At 33.8% G+C, this 20387-nt stretch overlaps 2 protein-coding genes across 5 annotated transcripts; one reads left to right on the forward strand and one right to left on the reverse strand.

Annotated features, from left to right (window-relative positions):
• Positions 1–12070: 12070 nt before the first annotated feature.
• On the forward strand, positions 12071–14051 carry LOC137835502 (putative GPI-anchored protein At4g28100). Its single transcript, XM_068644038.1, has 2 exons — positions 12071–12815; positions 13552–14051. The coding sequence occupies exons 1-2, from the start codon at positions 12207–12209 to the stop codon at positions 13852–13854; spliced, it is 912 nt and encodes a 303-aa protein (XP_068500139.1). The 5' UTR covers positions 12071–12206; the 3' UTR covers positions 13855–14051.
• A 412-nt stretch (positions 14052–14463) lies between these two features.
• On the reverse strand, positions 14464–19126 carry LOC137835501 (equilibrative nucleotide transporter 3). Of its 4 annotated transcripts, none has more exons than XM_068644035.2 (10): positions 18620–19126; positions 17469–17619; positions 17270–17374; positions 17028–17183; positions 16800–16943; positions 16609–16714; positions 15669–15841; positions 15411–15571; positions 14993–15251; positions 14464–14898 (listed from the first exon to the last, which is right to left on the reverse strand). In XM_068644035.2, the coding sequence occupies exons 2-10, from the start codon at positions 17499–17501 to the stop codon at positions 14791–14793; spliced, it is 1245 nt and encodes a 414-aa protein (XP_068500136.2). In that variant the 5' UTR covers positions 17502–17619; positions 18620–19126; the 3' UTR covers positions 14464–14790. The 4 variants fall into 4 exon arrangements, with proteins under 4 accessions (XP_068500136.2, XP_068500138.2, XP_068500137.2 ...); XM_068644037.2 differs by having other exon boundaries at positions 17469–17517; positions 18620–18959; XM_068644036.2 differs by having other exon boundaries at positions 18692–18914.
• Between the last annotated feature and the right edge of the window lie 1261 nt (positions 19127–20387).

The following is a 20387-nucleotide window of genomic DNA, read 5'->3' on the forward strand; positions in this document are numbered from 1 at the left end:
CCAGGAAAGAGATGTGAGTCATTAGGACTACTTAAGTACCAAGTCTTCCCTTAGCCAGAGCTTACCTCAGATAGTCTTAACAAAGTTTTTCCTCAAAAGAAACTTCAAAACAAATTTTCCCTAAATGTGATGCATGCAAGGCGTCCTAGTGATCAAAGGAAGATCAACTACAAACAGAGAACAATCACCTAGGTATTACGGAGAATTAGAAAAATAAAAGAAAGCAAGAAATTAAACAAGAAGGAATTAAAGGCAAAGAAAATAAAGAAGGAAAGACAGAAAAATAAACTAGATGTGTCCTATGTGAAAGTGCAAGTGACACTTGGAGCCCCTTGACACACTTTCACTACTAATGAATGAATTTAGCTATTACAATATTTTTAATGAGTTTGCTTTGAAAGCATTTTCCCCACCAACTAAAATAAGCAAGATGAAAAGCAAAAAAATTAAACTTGTGCACAAAGGTTTCGTGATACAAAGCTAAAAATAAAACTTTTTTTTATGAATTTCTTTTCTTCAAATTGTCAAATCTTCCTTCTCTTTATATGAATTTGATTCTTGTCTTCAATTTCTGCCCTATCCAAATAATCACTGTTTTTAACCTTTAGCTATGAATCATCAAGTAAAAGTTAGCTTCACAACTTCAAAACCAAACTTCCACTCAATATGAATTTCACCTTATGAGGCCAACAAGTAAAAAATCAAGAAAAACTCAATTAAAATTTCTAAACTCAAATAGATTATTTTGACAACTGCAAGGAGAATTTTAAGACACAAATAAACAATTAAAGCTAACAAAAACAGTGAGCACGAAAAAATAATTCTAGAATGAAACTGACACTGAAACTTCCAAAATTTGTGAAACTACATCAAGAAACATTTTGTGTATAATTTTTTTTTGTGAGAATATAAACACAATATTTGATCAAATGAAACAAATTTTAGGTCAAACATATGTGTATTCTGAGAGAAATAAATCAAACAGTGTAGTATCAGTATTCAGAGATTGAAACTGTTTTTCAGCATTGGCAGAGATGATTCAAAAATTTACTGGAGAAATATTATAATGAATTTTAATCTCAAAATTTTATCCCAACTCTAAAACACATCAAGAAAAGTGTGGTAAAAATTTCAGGTCAAAAAGCCCAATGAATAAGGTGCAGTAAAGTTTATACTGAGAGCAACACCATACTGAAATTGTATTTTTCTGGGCTGAAAATATCCTGACTTTTACGGTTCATAACTTTTTTTCTATTTTGTTTTTGGACGTTCTGTTCTAACTGGATACCAAAGACATCTCAATAGGGTTATGTGATTTTTTCAGCTTTTTTAACCAAAATACAAACCCACCATAAATTCTCACAACAGAGACAATTTCAAAAAAATTGGAAAAAAAAAACTTAAGGGATTTAAAAAAAAATGAAACTCAAATCATAATAGAAACCTAACTCTAATGAACTTTTTAATGATATAATAATAAGATAAGTGACTCTAAAACATAAAAAGAATAGCACACAAAAGGCACAAAATGACTCAAATCACATGGATATTCATTGTAAAAACAAGAAACAAAAAATAAAAAAAAGGACTACTTGATTTTATAACATATATGGAAACAACATGACTTTAGACAACAAGAAATGGATCATAAAATAAAAATGAAACCAACATAAATTGTTTTTACCAAAAGAAAATGAAATAAGACTCAACAAAAAAAGCACACAAGATACATTAAAAAAGAACTCCTAAACACCAATATAGATGGTTCAAGAAAGAACAAACTATTCGAACCGATTAAACTAAACAAAAACACATTCAAACAGTTGAAACACATTTTAAACAGATTCAAGACATACTAAAAAGTGAGGAACAACAAAGAAATGGAAGAAAAAAAGTTAGAACAACTTCTCTCTTGAAGACCTAAGTTCTTGATACCAAATGATGCAATCCTAGATTGCATTGTTATGAATAATTTGTTTTGTATTTTGGAGTGTGGAATTTGGTGGTATTGGTTGGCTAAAATGAGTGAAAAAAATTGTGAAGTATAGTGTATGGATAATGATAATGAAGCTTAAGAGAGGTTATGCCAACTCCTAAGAAGATTCAAGCAAAACACTAGTAGAAGTGCAAACTTGAGAGTGAGAATTTGAAGACAAATGAGCTAGCAACTTGGGCAGCATTTCATTATCAATTCAAATCTGATTTACAAGGGGGCTAACACTTGTATTTATAGTGCTATGGGCAGCCAAGGTGCATGCTTTAACCCTAAAAACTCTCCAGATGGTCTAGAGTTGCATTGGGTTGAAGGAGGTTGAATTGTAACTCTAGCTAGACTTTTTCTTTTTATATTTACACCCTACTCTAATTGACCCAATACATGGCCCATGAAAATTGGCCTAAAACATGGCCCAAGAAAATGCCCCAAATACAAGCCCAAAATAAAGCATATACTATTTTGTATAATGTTTATAGAACTAGATAAAAATGGAAGAGCAGAAACATTAATTCTCCCTGAGATGAGAGTCTTCTAAGATCTTTTTTCTACTTCGAATCTTCTTAGCCAAATGTTTCAAATCTTCTTAGCCCAAGTGAAAATCCTTCGGCCCCAAAACTTTCGGCTAAGAAGATAGACGAAGATCGAGATTTACTGAAGAGATTGTAAACTCTTTTTTCCTTTTTTTCCTTGTAAATCTTGTAAAGAGTAGTGTGGGATTTATTTGGGCCATGTATTGGGCATATTTTCATGAGCCATGTATTGGGCCAATAAGAGTAGGGTGTAAATAGAAAAAGAAAGAGTCTAACTAGAGTTACAATTCGACCCTAAACATTATTATTTTATTTGGAGTTAGGATTTGAACTCAGGACCAAGTACAAAGTATCAACCTAACCACTGGGACAAAAGATCATTCTTGAAATATAAGGATTGTAGTATCATCTTATTTTCTTACAAACAAGAAAAGACCTTTGTAATTTATACATTGTTGAAACTCATAATAGGGACGAATATTTTGACAATTTTAGAGAGTGTTTATCTGCTAGGGTTTTTCCATGTATCTTGCGATCTTATCAAGAATCCACCAATTCTTGTGGCGATCATCCTTAGGCTTATCAAACTTTGTTTGTGGCGCCTTCCTTTATCCAGGTTTCTATTGTTACTGTTTTGAATTTATTCCGTTCCGTAACCCTAAATTTCCAATTTTATTGTCATTTCTATTTGGATTCATATCAGTTGGTATTCAGAGCAAAGGTTTGAGTCATAATATAATTGTGCTTCCTGTATTTTTTTTCCCTCATTACTGTTCAAGGGGTACTGTTCACGACATTGTTCACGGTACTATTCATTTTTTTTTTTTTTTTTAAAAAAGCAGAAACAGAAAAAAAAATAAGAAGAAGAAATAGAAAAAAGAAAAGAAAAGAAAAAAAAAGGAAGAAGAAGAGGAAAACAGAAATAGAAAAAAAAAGAATAAGAGGAAAACAGAAAAAAAAAATAGTTCTTATTCAGTGCATAGTTGGTGTTTGTTAAAAGTTCTAAAAGTGTCATGTCTACATATTTTATTTTATCTATATATTGTTTTTGCTTGTTGTTTTTTTTAATTGTCTTGCTTGTTTGTTGATAGTGAAATTGTTCTTCACTATTTTGTTCTTTACTATTATTTTTAATTCATTCTGATTGCTACTTTTGAAAGTGATTCTGGATTATTGATTGCTTGATTCTTGTAAGAACCTTAAGTAGAGAAAGTGATGGAGATCAAGCTCAAGTGGACATGGAGGCCAATCAACAAGATCAAGAAGAGGTAGAGGCGCAAATGGAGGACGTCCATGGAGGTCAAAGCCCACCTCAAAGGCTTACAAGAAGCATGTTCAAAGCTTTAGGAGCTAGGGGACAATTATTTTCTCTTTTTGTAATTTCTTTGGTTGAAGGTGCTTAGAGGGAAACATTAGAAACCTCTATTGTTATAGCATCTTTTAGGCTTTAGTTAGGAGCTTTAGGAGGGGGGGTGCGTTAGTAGATAGGTGTAGGAGTAGAATAGGAGGTGCCAAAGTGAAGGAAGAGGTCACACCTTCCTCATGCATTGTTTTTGGCGCCGATTCTAGAAGCTTTTTAGGAGGGAGTTTTTGAATTTGTGTAGCTTGCATTTCAACACCTTAGGCTATAAATAGAGGTGCTCCCTTTGTAAAATTCAGATTGGAATTGAGAGTAAAGAAACTATACTCAAATTTTGAGTGAGCATTGGAGATCTTTTGAGCCTTCTTCTCTAGTCTTATCTTGATGGATCCATGGTGTCCTCAAGTGGCGGCAGCACACTAATCTTGAAGCAGCCATCCTCCAAGTGGCGTGATCAATCACCTATTCTTCCATCTCCATAAGTGTTCTTTTCTCTAGCTTTGTGTCTTCTTCATTTTTCATGTCTAGCGTAATTCTTCTTGCCTTTTTTGGTTCGGCTATTTCCATTTTCCAACAAGCTATTCTTCCTTTGTTTGATTTGGTTCAGTGTGTTTAATTTCCAGCACTTCTATTTCAGTTTGCTTATCTTTTGTTCCATTCTTTTCGGTTCAATTTGATCATAATTGGAACTTCCATATGAGTTTTGGATTTGGTGCTAGTTTTGGTGAGTTCTTGACTTAGAACATTGATCCAATTCTAAGAAAAGTGCCTAACTATTGTCCAACTCAAGTTGATTCCTAAGAAGATCAAGAATCTTTCTCTTCTATGCTATTGGAATCACATCAGAAAGAGTGGTAAAAGGCAGTGTGATCATTAGAAAAAAAAAGCCTTATTGTGTGAAACACAAGTGTTGAGTGTAAACACGTGAGAAAGTGGTGTGAGGCCCAAACTTATTGTTATTTGTAATCTATTTACTTGAGCATGGCAGAAGAACCGTCAGATAGTGGAATGTCTCAACTATAGATGCAAGCCTTAACACAACACTTGGAAATGATAATGAAATAACAAAGTGATGGACTCCATGAGAGGTTGGATCAAATGGAGCAATCACAACAAGTAAGTCCGGAAAATAGAGGGGAAGATAGGAGGAGTTGAAGAGAAAATGATGGAGAACAAAGAACTTTGAGAATTGATGGAATAAAATTAAATATTCCCACATTCAATGGGAAAAGTGATCCTGATGCTTACTTGGAGTGGGAAATTAAAGTAGAGCATGTGTTTGCTTGTAATGAGTATAATGAGGAGCAGAAGATGAAGTTGGCAGCAACTGAATTTTCACATTATGCCTTAACTTGGTGGAATAAATACCAAAGGGAGAGAATTAGATATGAGGAACCCATGGTGAACACTTGGGCAGAAATGAAAAGGATTATGAGGAAGAGATATATTCCAACAAGCTACAATAGGGATTTGCAACTCAAACTTCAAAGAATGACTCAAGGGAATAGAAGTGTGGAGGAGTATTTTAAAGAGATGGAGGTGACCATGATTAGAGCTGGAAAGAATGAAGAAAACAAAGCAATCATGGCAAGATTTTTTAATGGATTGAATCATGATATTAGGGATGTTGTGGAGCTGCAAGAGTATGTTGACATGAAAGAGTTGTTGCACAAGCTAGCCAAGTAGAACAACAACTCAAGAGGAAGGGAATCATGAGGAGTTCTAACAATAATAAAAATTTCAATTGGAAGGATAAGGCGATGAAGGATAAAGGAGTTCCCTCAATTTCAATCACATCTTCAAGTGGGAAGTCACCTCATAGATATAGTAACTCACCACCTAAAAGGAAAACAAGTGAGGTAAAATGTTTCAAATGCTTGGGAAGAGGACATTATGCTTCAGAATGTCCAACAAGAAAAAAATATGATCAGTTTATCAAAGACACAAATAGTCAGTGAACCTTCAAGTGAAGAAGAGAAGGAAAAGGTAGAGGTGGAGTTGGATACATTGGAGGGTGATTTGTTGATGATTTGAAGGCTTATGGGAAGCAAAATGCAAGCTTTGGACCAAACCCAAAGGGAAAATATTTTCCATACTAGATGTTTCATTCAAGGGAAAATATGTTCACTCATAGTTGAAGGAGGAAGTTGCACCAATGTAGCTAGCTCAAGACTAGTTACCAAATTGAATTTGGAGACAAAACCGCACCCAAGGCCATACAAGCTTCAATGGCTTAGTGAAGATGGAGAGATGACAGTGAGTAAGCAAGTGGAGGTGCACCTATCCATAGGACAATATAATAACAATGTCTTGTGTGATGTGGTTCTAATGGAGGCAACTCACATTTTGTTAGGGAGACCGTGGCAGTTTGACACCAAGGCTATTCATGATGGTTTCACCAATAAAATCTCTTTCATGCAGAATAATAAGAAGATCATTCTCAAACCCTTATCTCCTAGAGAGGTGTGTGAAGATCAAATCAAATTGAGAGAAAAGAGAGTCCAAGAGAAAAGAGAGATGAGTGAAACACCTAAACAGAGCAAGAGTGAAACACTTAAAAAGAGAGAAACACATGAGAGAAAAATGAGTGGATTACTGAAAGTGAATGTGAAGTGAAGAAGTTGCTACTTTCTAGCATACCTCTTTATTTACCTTATTGCAAAAACAACACTTTGGTTGCTGACCATTCTAACCAAATTAATTTTCTTCCTAGTGTTGATTCTGTTTTGCAGGAAATCCAAACTCAAGTTAAAGAATTGATGAACAAAGGATGGGTACAAGAGACCATGAGCCCATGTGTTGTTCCAGTAATTTTGGTGCCTAAAAATGATGGTTATTGGAGGATGTGCACAGATTGCAGAGCACTCAATAACATTACCATTAAGTATAAACACCATATTCCCAGGTTAGATGATTTAATGGATGAATTGTATGGTGGTTGTATATTTTCAAAAATTGACTTAAGAAGTGGTTGCCATCAAATTAGGATTAGGAATGAGAATGGATGGAAAACTGTCTTTACAACAAAATATGGATTGTATGATTGGCGTGTGTTGCTATTTGGGCTAACAAATTCCTCAAGCACTTTTGTGAGATTAATGAACTATGTTTTGAGAGAATTTTCGGGCAAATTTTTTGTGGTGTATTTTGATGACATCTTAATCTATAGCACTAGTTTGGAATTGCATGAGGAACATTTGTGTGTTGTTTTAAATGTTCTTAGAACAGAAAAGTTGTATGCTAATCTCAAGAAATGCACATTTTGTACTGAACAAATTGCATTCTTGTGTTTTGTGGTAAGTACCAAAGGAGTTCATGTAGATTATGAAAAGGTGATGGCTATCCAAGAATTATGTTTACATCAGATTGAGTTTGCTTACAATATGGTTGTTGACAGCACATCGAATTGTGATCCATTTGAAATTTTGTATGGATTAAATCCTTTAACTCCAATAGATTTGTTAACTATGCCTAACATTTCTATTTTAAAGCATAAAGATACACATGCTAAGGTTGACTATGTGAGAAAGCAACATAAAAATGTTGAAGCACAAGTTGAAGAAAAAGGTGAAGGTTATTCTAAACAAGTTAACAAAGGAAGAAAGAAAGTAATCTTTGATCCTGGAGATGGGGTCTGGGTACACATGAGGAAAGAATGTTAACTAGACAAAGAAAATCCAAGTGTCTGATTTGTCTCCTTTTATTGCAGGTGATGAAGCTTTGGATTTAACTTCAAGTCTTTTTCAAGAGGGAGGGAATGATGCGGACATCCAAGCCTAAGGGTCACGCACAACAAGATTGGAATATTAAAATAAAATAACATTATTATTTTATTTGGAGTTAGGATTTGAACTCAGGACCAAGTACAAAGTATCAACCTAACCACTGGGACAAATGATCATTCTTGAAATATAAGGATTGTAGTATCGCCTTATTTTCTTACAAACAAGAAAAGACCTTTGTAATTTATACATTGTTGAAACTCATAATGGGGACGAATATTTTGACAATTTTAGAGAGTGTTTCTCTGCTAGGGTTTTTCCCTATATCTTGCGATCTTATCAAGAATCCACTAATTCTTGTGGCGATTATCCTTAGACTTATCAAACTTTGTTTGTGGCGCCTTCCTTTATCCAGGTTTCTATTGTTACTGTTTTGAATTTATTCCCGCGTAACCCTAAATTCCCAATTTTATTGTCATTTCTATTTGGATTCATATCAAGCAAGATGGAGGAGACCAAAATGCAGTGGAGAAGCCCTAGAAATGGAAGCACAAGAAAGAAGCAATATGGAAGAGCAATGGAGAAAGGGAAAACGAAATAATGACGATGTAGGGAAAAAGGAAGCACGAGGAAGAAAACAAAAATGAATGTGTAATGAGGCGTGCACTGCTCAGCAGGATTAAAATAACCAACACATAGACAACTATTTTACCTAATAACCGTAGACTATCCCAAAATTTGAACAATAGGTTATGTTTTTTCCAAAACCATAGTCTATGCTAAGCTTATAGACTACAGTTCATATGAACAACCGTAGTCTATGCCTAAAATTTGAACAATAGACAATGGTTTTACCTTGAACTGTAATCTATATGATCATGTTAATTTCAAAATTGTCATCGCGTTTTATTAGATGATGCACCCACTTGAATTGACGTTCTATAGATGTTGTTAAATGCTCTTTTTGCACTATTTCTATTTATACTATTGAATTAGTTAATCTCAATTTTAATTCATATGTTCACCATATGGGTTCTCCACTCGACGAATTGGGATTCTTCATTTGTAGGTTTCCTTTGCATTGAGCTTTTCTATAGTTATGCTTAGTGCATGACTTTTCTTCACTATAAGGTTTTCCTTATGTTAGAGCTCATGTGGCTCATTGAGCATATTTTAGGCTTCAAGTGCACCCTTTTTTGGAAGAATTTCGCTCAACATCTTTTACCCATGCTCAGTACTTTGAAGGGAAGTTTTGAGGTTCTTTCTGCCTTAATTTTGCTCTACTCCAACTTCCTATAGTCAATAGAAATCCCTACGCTGGTCAAATTTGCTTTGCTACCTCTTGTTTAGGGATGGCAAAGCGGGGCGGGCTGTGCGGGCTGGCCCGCGGCCCGCTGCTAAAAAACGCGGGGTAGACTGACCTTTTCAACCCGCTAACCCGCATTAGCTCGCAACCCGCGCGGGCCAGCAGCGGGGCGGGGCGGGGCGGGCTGACCCGCTAACCCGCAAGAAAAAAAAAATTGGCACTTAGCAGCAGCAAGGCAACGCAATTAGGTTTTCACAAAATTTCAAAGAAAGAAACACAACACAATCGCGTCAATAATGTTTATGTTTAATTTTTTTAATTAATGTTTATGTTTAATGTTTTGGAATTAGGTATTTTTAATGTTTTGGAAGTGGAAGAATAGTGATATTTGATATTTATCTTAATGTTTAATGTTTTGATGTTTGATTATGTTTGAAAAGGAAGAAAAAGAATTTAGGTTTGATAGTAACAAATATATAAGTTTAATTTGACAAGTTTTTAAGAACAAAATGTAAAAAAAAAATATTTAATTTTTAAAAAAAAAGAACGCGGGCTGGCCCGCAAACCCGCGGGCCAGCTCTTATGCGGGGCAGGTTGAGAATTCTAGCGAGCAATAACTTTGCGGGACGGGCCAACCCAAAATGCGGGACGGGCTGACCCGCTTTGCCACCCCTACTCTTGTTCCTTTTTGCTGCAAAAATTCAATTAAGTATGGGTTAAGAAATTCACATGAAATTTCTAAAATCAATCATTCTACAATTCTAAGTGGGACAATCTTTGCCAATATTTAATTTAATTTATAACTTAAGTGTTTAAATAAAGTAATTTCACAAGTAAGTTTGACACTTATCAGTTGGTGCGTAGATAAAAAATGTTGAGTTGCAACACATGTACATTTATCTCGATTGTTGGCATCATATGAAAAAATGGACAACAAAGTTGTACCTTGGATTACTAACGTGATTACATGATGTAATCATTGTTCATAACTTGAAGTCTTTCGAACCCTTCCCATCCATGACAAATCAGTCAAGCATAGAATTATAAAAGTACAACTTTAAAGAACACATATCATCTTCACATGTAAGCTAACATAGTAAACATTGCTATAAGCGCTAACATTAGAAGTGTCTTTTGGAAAAAAAATACTTTAACAATGTAGATAGAAGTGCAATGTATTTATTTTATATCTATAGAAGCTTCTCTAAGAGAATCCACTAGTGCAGAAAATGCATATAACATCGGTTCTTGGAGACATATAACATTGGTTTCATCACTGATGTAGATCTCAGCTATGTAAAATGTACCAAAATCTAAATAAAATATTAAAAAATATGTGCTCTATAAGGCACTTATAATACCGGTTGTGCCTTCCAACCGGTGTTATATGTGCTCCAGAGTCACACACTAAACCCTAAACCTAATACCAAAGCGTTCAACATTGTCGATGGTCAATCACCCTTAGACCCAATACCAAAATGTTCAATATATAACAGTACCCAATTTAAAACATAATACATTATATTCCAAATACAATATAATAAAACTAATTATCTATATAAATAATTATAAACCTAATAATAATTAAAATTAAAATATTTAAAAATAAAAACTAACCTGGAGATTGAACGTGAACGAAGTTGTGGTGGCAATGTAGCGGTGAAAAAGGTAGCGACAACGACGACAAGAGTGGCGACAAGAGTGACAACAAAATAGTAGAGAAGCGTGAACGGAAGAATCCCGTTCGGTGTGGATGCTTTCACGATGAAGAGATGGAGGCAACGGTGGTGGCAACAACGTTGGCATGAACTCTTGAGCAAGAAAACTTAGAATAGCGCGAATGGAGAGTGAGGGCGCAAAGCAAGAAAATAGGATAAAAACATATATCACACCTATTATGAGTAATAACCGGTGTAATATATATTTTTATTAACTTAAACTTTTCTTTTTACTTTAAAATGAAAAATAACATCGGTTGCGTAGCCCAACTGATGTTATATGTAATTTTTAAAATTTTTAAAACTTCTTTTTAATATGGAGATTACATATAATACTGATTTTTCTATCCAACCGGTGTTATATGTAGTGTCAAGAGTTAATTTTTTTTCAATTTCTTTTAAAATCTGGGAATGTCATATAACATTGGTTGTATAGAGGAACTGATGTTATATGTCATTTTTAAAAAAAATTATTATTTTTAATCTGAAAATAACATATAACACCAGTTCCTCTATCCAATCAGTGTTATTTGTAATCCCAAAAATAAAAATTTTAAAATATTTTTTTCTATGAGCAAGACATATTACACTAATTGAGCTATCCAACCGATATAATATGTGCCAAATATTTACAAAAATACTATTACATTTTTATTTACACTAATTCTTATTTAACCGAAATAATATATCTTCGAAAAATTATTATTTACACTATCAATAACTTTATCAAAGTGAGATATGTTGATCAATAAAATATACGAGAAATTCAAATTGTACATTCTTTTATAAGAGAGTTGTAACAACTCTAATATCACACTTATATTAATTATTTTTTACGAATAAAAAATAATTTTTTTAAAAGAGTTTGTGCATAAGAAAATTTTATTTTATAACGACTTATGTTATGCTAGCTCTAAATTTAACTGAAGATAATTGTGATGTCATAGAATATTAATGTTTTTAATTACTTTAAAAATAAGTTATAATGGATTTTTTTTAATAAATATTAAGGAACACTGATTTATTTTTAATATATTCTTTATCGTCGCATCACAATTTTAATCTTTGACAAATTGAAATGAACATTTTCTCAGTTATTTTCTTAAAGAGAACCATAATAAAATTTATATAAATTAATCCTTCGTAATAGTAAACGCAATTTTAAAAAGAAATGGATGTAGATAGTTTTTTCAATTTTTAAAATACTTAAACCATGTTGAAAAGAACTGGCGGAAACATACACCATTAAACATGTGTCTACTATTTTTCCATGACAATAAAAAATAAATATTATAATAACTATTAAAATAAAGAATACTAATAAATTTTATATTAAAATGAAAAAGGTTGAAAAAATGATGATTTGTATTTGTATCAATGGTCAGATAATTTTTTCATAAATAATAAAATAAATACGATTAATTGTATTTATAATAATAAGAAGATGAAGTGTATTTGGTTTTTTTATGATATCCCTAATCTTTCATTTCATTCTATCTTCTTCTTTGATGCATAAAAAATCATAGCCAAAACAGTGTAAAAGAAGAAGTTCCAATTGTCGAAAGGCAAAGAAAATGCAATCATTTGTGAGTTCCTTTGTGGGATGCGTAGTTTTCTTGGTGTCAGTATCTTACACAGCAGCACAACCTCTGAACCCTGGGGACTTCCCGTCGTTCAACACCGTCCCCGCATACCCGACCCAAACCCGCTACCAAATCTGCCGCCTCGACCTCTCCAACGAGCTCTTCGGCGGCGTCAACCATGCCTGCGGCACCACCCTCGACCGCAGCCGCTGCTGTCCAGTCCTTGCCGCCTGGCTCTTCGCCGCCCACGCCCGAACAGCCCTCGAAGTATCCGCCGCCGCCCAGCCTCCCTCCGCCGACCTCCCCATGATGCCCGACGACTCCCAGAATTGCGTCAACTCGCTCCAAGACTCACTAAGAAATCGGAGCATCCGAATCCCACAACCCAACGGCACCTGCGACGCCATTCTCTGCTTCTGCGGCATCAGACTCCACCAGATAACCTCCCTCAGCTGCCCCAACGCGTTCAACATCACCGCGGTTCAAAACGTCTCTGGCACCCAGAACGCCACCCCCACCGCCGTTGTACGGAACCTGGAAAAGAATTGCCGTAACGCTTCTTACGCTGGCTGCACGCAATGCCTCGGCGCCCTACAAAAGGTTACACGTTTTTCATCTCCTTTATAAAGATTAAAATCACCTCATAATGCAACGTTGAATTGTTTTCATCTGAATTCTAATTAATTTTGGGTTGACCTGCGAAAATGACATTGCCATGTGATTGTAAGGTAGAGTTTTGGTTCATGTCATGCCCACCTTAGAAGGTACTGCCATTTACACCTAACTCAACTTTAAAAAACTGGTCATAAAGTTTACATCCAATTATAATTTCTTGTTATAAGTTGTTATGTACATGTATCTTTTAACACATTCTCTTAGGAATAAAGAATCATATATGAGTTTCAGGATGAACTCAACCAATCTTGAACATAATTATAATTTGTTACCCTTTATTTACTCGGACACATACAACATTTGTAATTCTTGAATCTATAACAAGTCCAACACAGTTTTAAAATAATTTAAAAAAAATAAATTTAATAATTTTTTAAATATTTAATTTTGATTATAATTATGAAAATAAAAAACAATTTTTTTAAATCGAGAAAGAAAACATTCAATCATAATTTAATTTACATAAATTTTGATTGATAATTTATAATAATATAATATATGAATTCCTGTGTCAGCAAATGTGAGTGTCTCTGCTACATTGACGGTTACTCTGAATGGATGTCGAAAAACATGAAGTATTAACTTTTAGTTTGTGTAATAAGGTTGAGCCAATGTTTGGTTGTTGATAAGTTTTTTGAAGTTTGGTTTTATTTTGGGGCAGATAAAAGGGAGTAAGAAGGAGAGTGATGAGAGTGAGAGAGCGAAGAAGATGTTCGACCGGGACTGCCAACTCATGGCGCTGACGTGGCTGCTAGGAAGGAACAAAACCGCGTACATACCGACCGTTTCGGCGGTGTTGCGAGCTGTGATGTACAGTGCACATCCACACGAATCCAAGTGTAGTCCGGACCAGGACAACATGCCCTTGGCCGTTGATTCCCTGCAATTTGAGACGAACCAGGGTTCATCTACGCCGTTGAGAATATTTTGGATTATGCTTCTCATGGTTCTGGTTTTTTTGTGATTGAAGGGTCCAGTTCTTGATTGCGAGATGAGAGGGTCCTATTACACCTTCCTTTGCCCGGTTTTGTTTCTAGTCTCTATCTGGGTGTCACGTGAAGCTATTAGACAAAATTACGCAACCAATGTTTTGTCCTTTCTCACTGTAAATTTTCGTCCCTATCACCCTATTATTTTTTTGTACATATTTCTTCTTTATTAGTCCTTTTCCACACTTTATTTTTTCATTCCTTTTAGGAATAAAATAGTATGAAGTAATTAAAAAAGTGAGAGATTAAAATAGTATCAGGATAAAAAAAATGGAATATTGGATAAAGGGATATGAGACCATCATCACTATTTGTTTTAAGAATTGCGTGCAAGTACCGTCACTCTAACCTATATTTGTCTGTTCATGGTGCGAGTGTGACCACCACGAGGCGATTTTGCAATTGTCCTTTTTTTAATGCTTTCTTGTTTTGCTAGTTATTCTTTCCTCTTTTTTTTCATGGATCACTTAACATGAAACAAAAAGTAGTATGATGTTCTTAAAAATAGAGTGAGAGAATAAAAGAATATCAAGGTAAAATAATTTCTTCTGGTTTAATAATAGACCTTATATGTGAGAGGTAACTGAAATCATCTTTAAACGATGACAAATGAACATACTATTTCTATTGTGAAATTCAAAATGAGAAAACTGTGTATGCAGTGGTGTTACACGGTTGGTAATCTAATCATTCCTCTTTGATAAGTTTTTTAACTTCTAAGAGGGTATCCAAATAATTATGCCGGTGTGATTACTACTTCATGACGAATCAAACACCGGAATTAACCACCAATTCATTAGTTTGCAATATTACAAAAGCAGGCTATAAACTGTATACACTTGTAATGTTTTACAAGGAATGAACTCTTCACAACCATTCCTGTAATCTGGCAGGAATTGGGTCTCATCATATCACCATCCTTTACCTATCAGCCATAGCCAGTCAAGTGTTACTCCTGCAAAAATACCTCCAAGAAGAAACAACACCAATATGTTTCCCAAGGCATTTTGTTCTGGACCCTACAAAAAGTAAACACAGAAAATGTTAATGTCTCTCTACTTGAAGTCTAGACACCAAAGTCTTGTGCCTGTATTTAACGCTTAGCTCACTCACCTTGTAACCTTTTGGTGCAGATGTTAGGACACAGACAGTGAGATAACCATTGGATAGCCCCAAGAAGGATGTTAACATTATCATCCAACCTTGGTCACCATACTTTGCAGTGAAATAAAAAGCTGGAACAAGTAAGAAACGGCTAAGAATAGTTACTGTGATCAACTTTCGCGACTCCAACTTCAAGCATTTCAGGAGTGGAATGTATCTTCCTATCAGATCACTCACATTATACATGGCAATTAAGACGAGAGCATACCTGAAATAATCAGACATATCAATTATTACATTATTATATTCGGTTATATAAAATCACAGAGTACATATCTTGGTCTATTGTTTAGTGTCTAGTCACAATGACCACCTATCATGAAATGAACATCAAAGCACAAATGAAGCTTTTTGGTAATGAACATACCAGGTGCCCAAACTATGTGATCCAGTATCTTCTGAGAGGAATCCAGGGAAAATAGACAGTGTTAGCAGATAAATTAGGAACATGTCAAGTGCATAATCAATGTTTTCCAATAACAATTGCTTGTTTCCCTTCCGCTCTGGATCTTTTGTATTTTCTTTGTCCTGAAAAAAATAAACCCTTAATGCATAAGCTGAGTTTTTACCAAAGAAAAAGTTTTGGAACGCATTGATAAGTAAAAAGGATGAGAGAACACAGTACTGTTCCAGGTAATGTCCGGATGCCACCTGCTGCAAGGTCTGCTGATACAGTTTTGGATCCTTCTGATGCTGCCTTTGAACGGTAGTACTTCACAATTGGTAGTTTAGGAAAAATAAATGCATAGAGAACAACACAGAGGAGCTCAAAGAATGTTGATATGGCAAAAAAAAGAACTGCATGAACATTATAACATGACAAGTGATCAGTAACTAAAGAGGGGTGAAGACAACAATGATCATATAATTATATATGTTCAATGACGACAAACATGAATGGAACCACCGTCACTGAACTTCGATGAGTTCAAAGAAATTAACATTGCTGGTCTAATAAGCAAGGTAACTTCAAATTCATAATGCGCATTGTATTGTGAGAACACACGGTACTAAATATTTCGACGACAAATTTTATAAAACATAGGTAGAACTCAATATAAAAGAGAGTGAGAGAATTAGAGGAAATGGAACTAATTGAAAATGATGATTACATCAAGCCATGTACTTCACTACAGAGTGAAGAATAGCCAACATTTGCAGAGTGTATATCATAACAATCCACCTTAAAAAGCAATGACAGAGGACCCAAAAAGTAAGGGAAGTATTGTCTTACTAAAACGAAAGGAATTATTTTGCTATGCAGATAAAATTACTATCAATCTTAAATAAATCACATAACCATAATTGTGTTCATGGAATGAAATATTAGATTAAGTATCCATTTCCACTTATTCGTAACAAAAACCTGCATAACGATATTAATAAAAGTGCACAAGAAAAAATCATTGTAATGTGAAACATCAAGTAGCCAAATGCAGAAACATTAGTGAGACTATGGTAGTCTTTATATTACATAACCCATAGAACTATTTATTAATCATCAATTTAGAATTAAAAAGAAACACAAAAATTGATTTTCTCAGGTATTGGAGAGTTGAACATACTTGCTCCTTTGCGGAGACCGTCACTAGAATGATCAAATGCTGCTTTTGTAATTAACCTCAAAGCAGAGGTTAATACTCCGGATGCTGCCAAACCAGCAAGGAATGACTGTAACAAAAAAACCACAGTAAAGAAATCCATGAGCTTAATGAATCTTTAATAACTTCACAATAATTCTATCACAGAGGCCGACCTGAATGAATTCTGGATGCATGTAGGAAAGGTCTCCCACCATTCCACCTTGAACATGAGCATCTGCAACTCCAAAAGCACCACTAATTGCACATATAACAATAAATATTCCAAGCCCTCCTTTACCAGATGTTGCTGAATTCACCTATGGAAGATTGCAAGGAAATAAATCAACACCATCCTAGAGGAATCAATTATCCAAGTTCTGAAACTAATGAATAGGACTTACAATTAACACCAACAACGTGCTAATGAAAAAAAGTATATATCCAAACATATTCCGAATTCGTGTATTGATTTTTGCCTCATTATACGCTAGTATTGCAAGTGTTCCAACAGCAAATGGCTGATATACAAGTGTAAGCACCCTAGAGGGGTGATATTTCTGCACAAGGAGAATAACAAGTTAAACTACTCCTCATCTGTATGAAAATGAATAATGAAGAATAAAAGTATGTATGCATCACTCACTGGAAACAAGTAAATGTAGTAATCTTCTATTGTCAGCATACTATTCCATGAAAAAAGACATCCATTTCCGAGAAGCCAACAAACCACTATTGCAGCATATTTTCCCTATTCAATAGGCCAAACACAGAAAGATTAAAGATGAATTACTTTGTGTTTCTATGTTAAAATTGTAGTAATATAGATAGATCCAGGTACAAACCTCTAGCCGTGTTGAAATCTCACCGTTGACCATGTCTGCGGATGCTTCTCTTCAATCAAGAAATTAGATTCATTACCTTAAGGCTTCAATGTGCATATGTAATCTTTTTGACTTATTGAAGATAAACTACACAAAGCCACCTAGGTACCACCTTTTTTTGAGTAAAAATAGACTAGTTTAGTATATTGAGAATTAAAAAAATCTAGCACATGCTTTCAAATCAATAATAACATTAATCTTATATTACAGGTATTATCAATCAATAGAAAGTACTACTGCTAATTAAGTCAAAGCATGCGTATTTGTTTTATGATCATTATGAACACTCCACCACACGTAGAATATAATAATTCCGGCGCAGCGCAGATACTTTAACCAATAGTGACGCACTAAATTTTGACAATTGGCTGCCACCGCTTTAGGATGATTCGGTTCAATAGACATAATGAACACGCAACTTCTCCAAAATCTTAGAGGAGTAAGAAAGACCAACCATTTTAGTAAGAATGGACATGGTCATGCAAGCTAATAGCCAAACAACAAGAAGCTGATTTTGTTGTTCATATTAAGATATTCTTAATTGATGTTGTTAGTGAGAGCATCCTTGGGAGTAAGATATTTGATTGGTAGATCTTGGCCTTCCAAAAATCTGATGAGCTTCGGTCCTTTAAAAGTGGCAAGAATTTATTGTTGCCACAAAGAAATTATCGTCATCTAACTTGAGAGAGATTGGTGAATTGAAAGTGTGAGGAAGAAAGGAAGAGGAAGGAGAAAAATTTTCAGAATGGAAGGTGGGGAAGAGAGGAGAAGCCATGGAAGAGACTAAGTAGCTCTGAATACCATGTTAGATTTAGAAGAAGAAGAAGAATATATTTCAGTAAACTCAAACATGTAAAACAGAGGTATATATAGCAGAGATAACACAACTGATAACAGGGATTAGCTACTTGTATCAGTTACGTTATCAAGCTTCAACTTTGAAATGATGATTGATGAAGGGAGAGCAACGATTTAGAGTATGTTTGGATAAAATCTGGGAACATTTTTTCAGTAATGCAGAAAAAAATTACCAGTTATGGGGTCAATTTCTTAATTCATGACATAGAAAAGATAGTGGAGAATATATGAGGAAAAAATAGCTTCTACCTTACCTGTAGTGAAAAGATGAAGAAAATATTGAAGGGAGAAAGAGCTTGGTATCTTAGTAGAACACTGCACGTTACCCTGAAATGATGCGAAATATAAAGACGCAGCATCTGATGGGGCACGCCTATTGCTTCAAAGGAATTTGTCAAATACTTGTGTTTGTGTTCTCTTTTATGTCAAAAACTATAACAAGTTTTGTTGTGCTTCCATTTCTAAATTCAACTTTTCATGATCTGGGTTCATACAGTGTTCTTCGCAGTGTGACTTTTCAGACTTCATCATCACATTGATATTGGCTATAGCCACTGCATCTCTTTCCTTCAAACCACAATACTGATTGATGTTACATATAATTTATTTTATTTCTATTTTATAACAAAGTTTAATTGACCAATTACGGAATAATGATGAGAATGTGGTTAAAGGGGTTAATTTATTCCTATTTTGTATTCAAATGGACTTGCATGTGACAGACATTTTCTCATTATGGTATGAACGAAAGGTATATGGTAGGCGTTTTCAAAACTAGGGGAAGAGGATCAACTTGCACATTTGTTCACACTCACACTTTTTTGTTTTTTATAGTAGCATTTTATTATTAGTTTAAAATAGTTAGACATTCAATTTAATATTATTTTCATTTTTAAAGACGGATAATTCTTTAAAAGATGTGCAGATGAATGAGTTGACTTTGTACAGTTGTCATGTATAAGAGTCTTAAATATAAATTTAATTAGTTCTACTTTATTTAATGATACAAATCTAAAAGATTCTTTATTTAATAATGATTCTATTTTCAATTATTTCTTTTTGGTACTGATATCAAGTTTCAACAAGACATTTTTTAAGAAGTTATTTTAAATTGAGATAAGTGAAATTAAATTAAATTTTAAATTTTCTTAATTAATATGAAATTAATTACTTTTTCTTATATTTTAATCTAGAAAATAACCTAAAGTCACTTTCCATGAGTTTAATTAAATTCTTTAAAGAATCACTTAAAACAATTTCATTTAATAGGATCATACACATGGTAAAAATGGTCATTGTAAGAGCTGACTAATAGAAGGTTATCTTAGGTTATAACAGTGTACACAATTTTTTTGAATTGGATGTATATCTAAAACAATGTTGTACCTTGCATTAGAATTTCCTAGCCGCTGATTAATGTGACATATTCTTTACGGCATCTCATGAAACAACTTGATTTTCCACAAATAAAATGATGGTTAGATACTTATTCTCATTTAGTATATACGTCTCATAGTATTTCATATAAAAGCATATCAGTTCACACTATATTTCTATTGTTAATTATGTACAAAATATTAATTTTAATAATTATTGAATATATGATAACTGTCATTATTTAATGAAATTTCATGGAAAAAAAAGTTAAAAAATTATTGAGTTATGAGATTAATAGTCCTATTTATTTTCAATTGTGTTATTTTCAGGAATTTAATGAGAGATGAACCAAAAGAATATATCATTAATAGAAATGTCATTTAATCCAAACTCAATTAGGTTAAATAAGAGAGAAAGAGTAAGAGAAAAGAAATCCTAGTAAAAGAGAAACGTCTTTTGCTGCATGTAATGACTCTGGTGAGTGTCATTTCTTCTTGGATTGAATGTAATTTTTTCAAACTCTTAAGATTCCTAGTAGTATTGATATATGATTTTTGTTCTTTTTTATTATTTTTTTATTATTTCATATTGGTATTGTCATTTTATGCTTAAAGCTTGAACTTTTATTCATGAACTTGATTATTA

Source organism: Phaseolus vulgaris, chromosome 5 (assembly GCF_051622355.1).
Source record: "Phaseolus vulgaris cultivar YP4 chromosome 5, ASM5162235v1, whole genome shotgun sequence".
Lineage (NCBI taxonomy): Eukaryota > Viridiplantae > Streptophyta > Magnoliopsida > Fabales > Fabaceae > Phaseolus > Phaseolus vulgaris.

Excerpts from the sequence above, each read along its gene's own strand:
- LOC137835501 (XM_068644035.2), bottom strand. The coding sequence starts at position 17,501 with ATGGTCAACGGTGAGATTTCAACACGGCTAGAG. Across the intron at positions 16,715-16,799 it reads TGCATCCAGAATTCATTCAG|TCATTCCTTGCTGGTTTGGC; the intron begins GTCGGCCTCTGT and ends TTTTTGTTACAG. Across the intron at positions 14,899-14,992 it reads CTGCACCAAAAGGTTACAAG|GGTCCAGAACAAAATGCCTT; the intron begins GTGAGTGAGCTA and ends TACTTTTTGTAG.
- LOC137835502 (XM_068644038.1), top strand. The coding sequence starts at position 12,207 with ATGCAATCATTTGTGAGTTCCTTTGTGGGATGCGTAGTTTTCTTGGTG. Across the intron at positions 12,816-13,551 it reads GCCTCGGCGCCCTACAAAAG|ATAAAAGGGAGTAAGAAGGA; the intron begins GTTACACGTTTT and ends ATTTTGGGGCAG.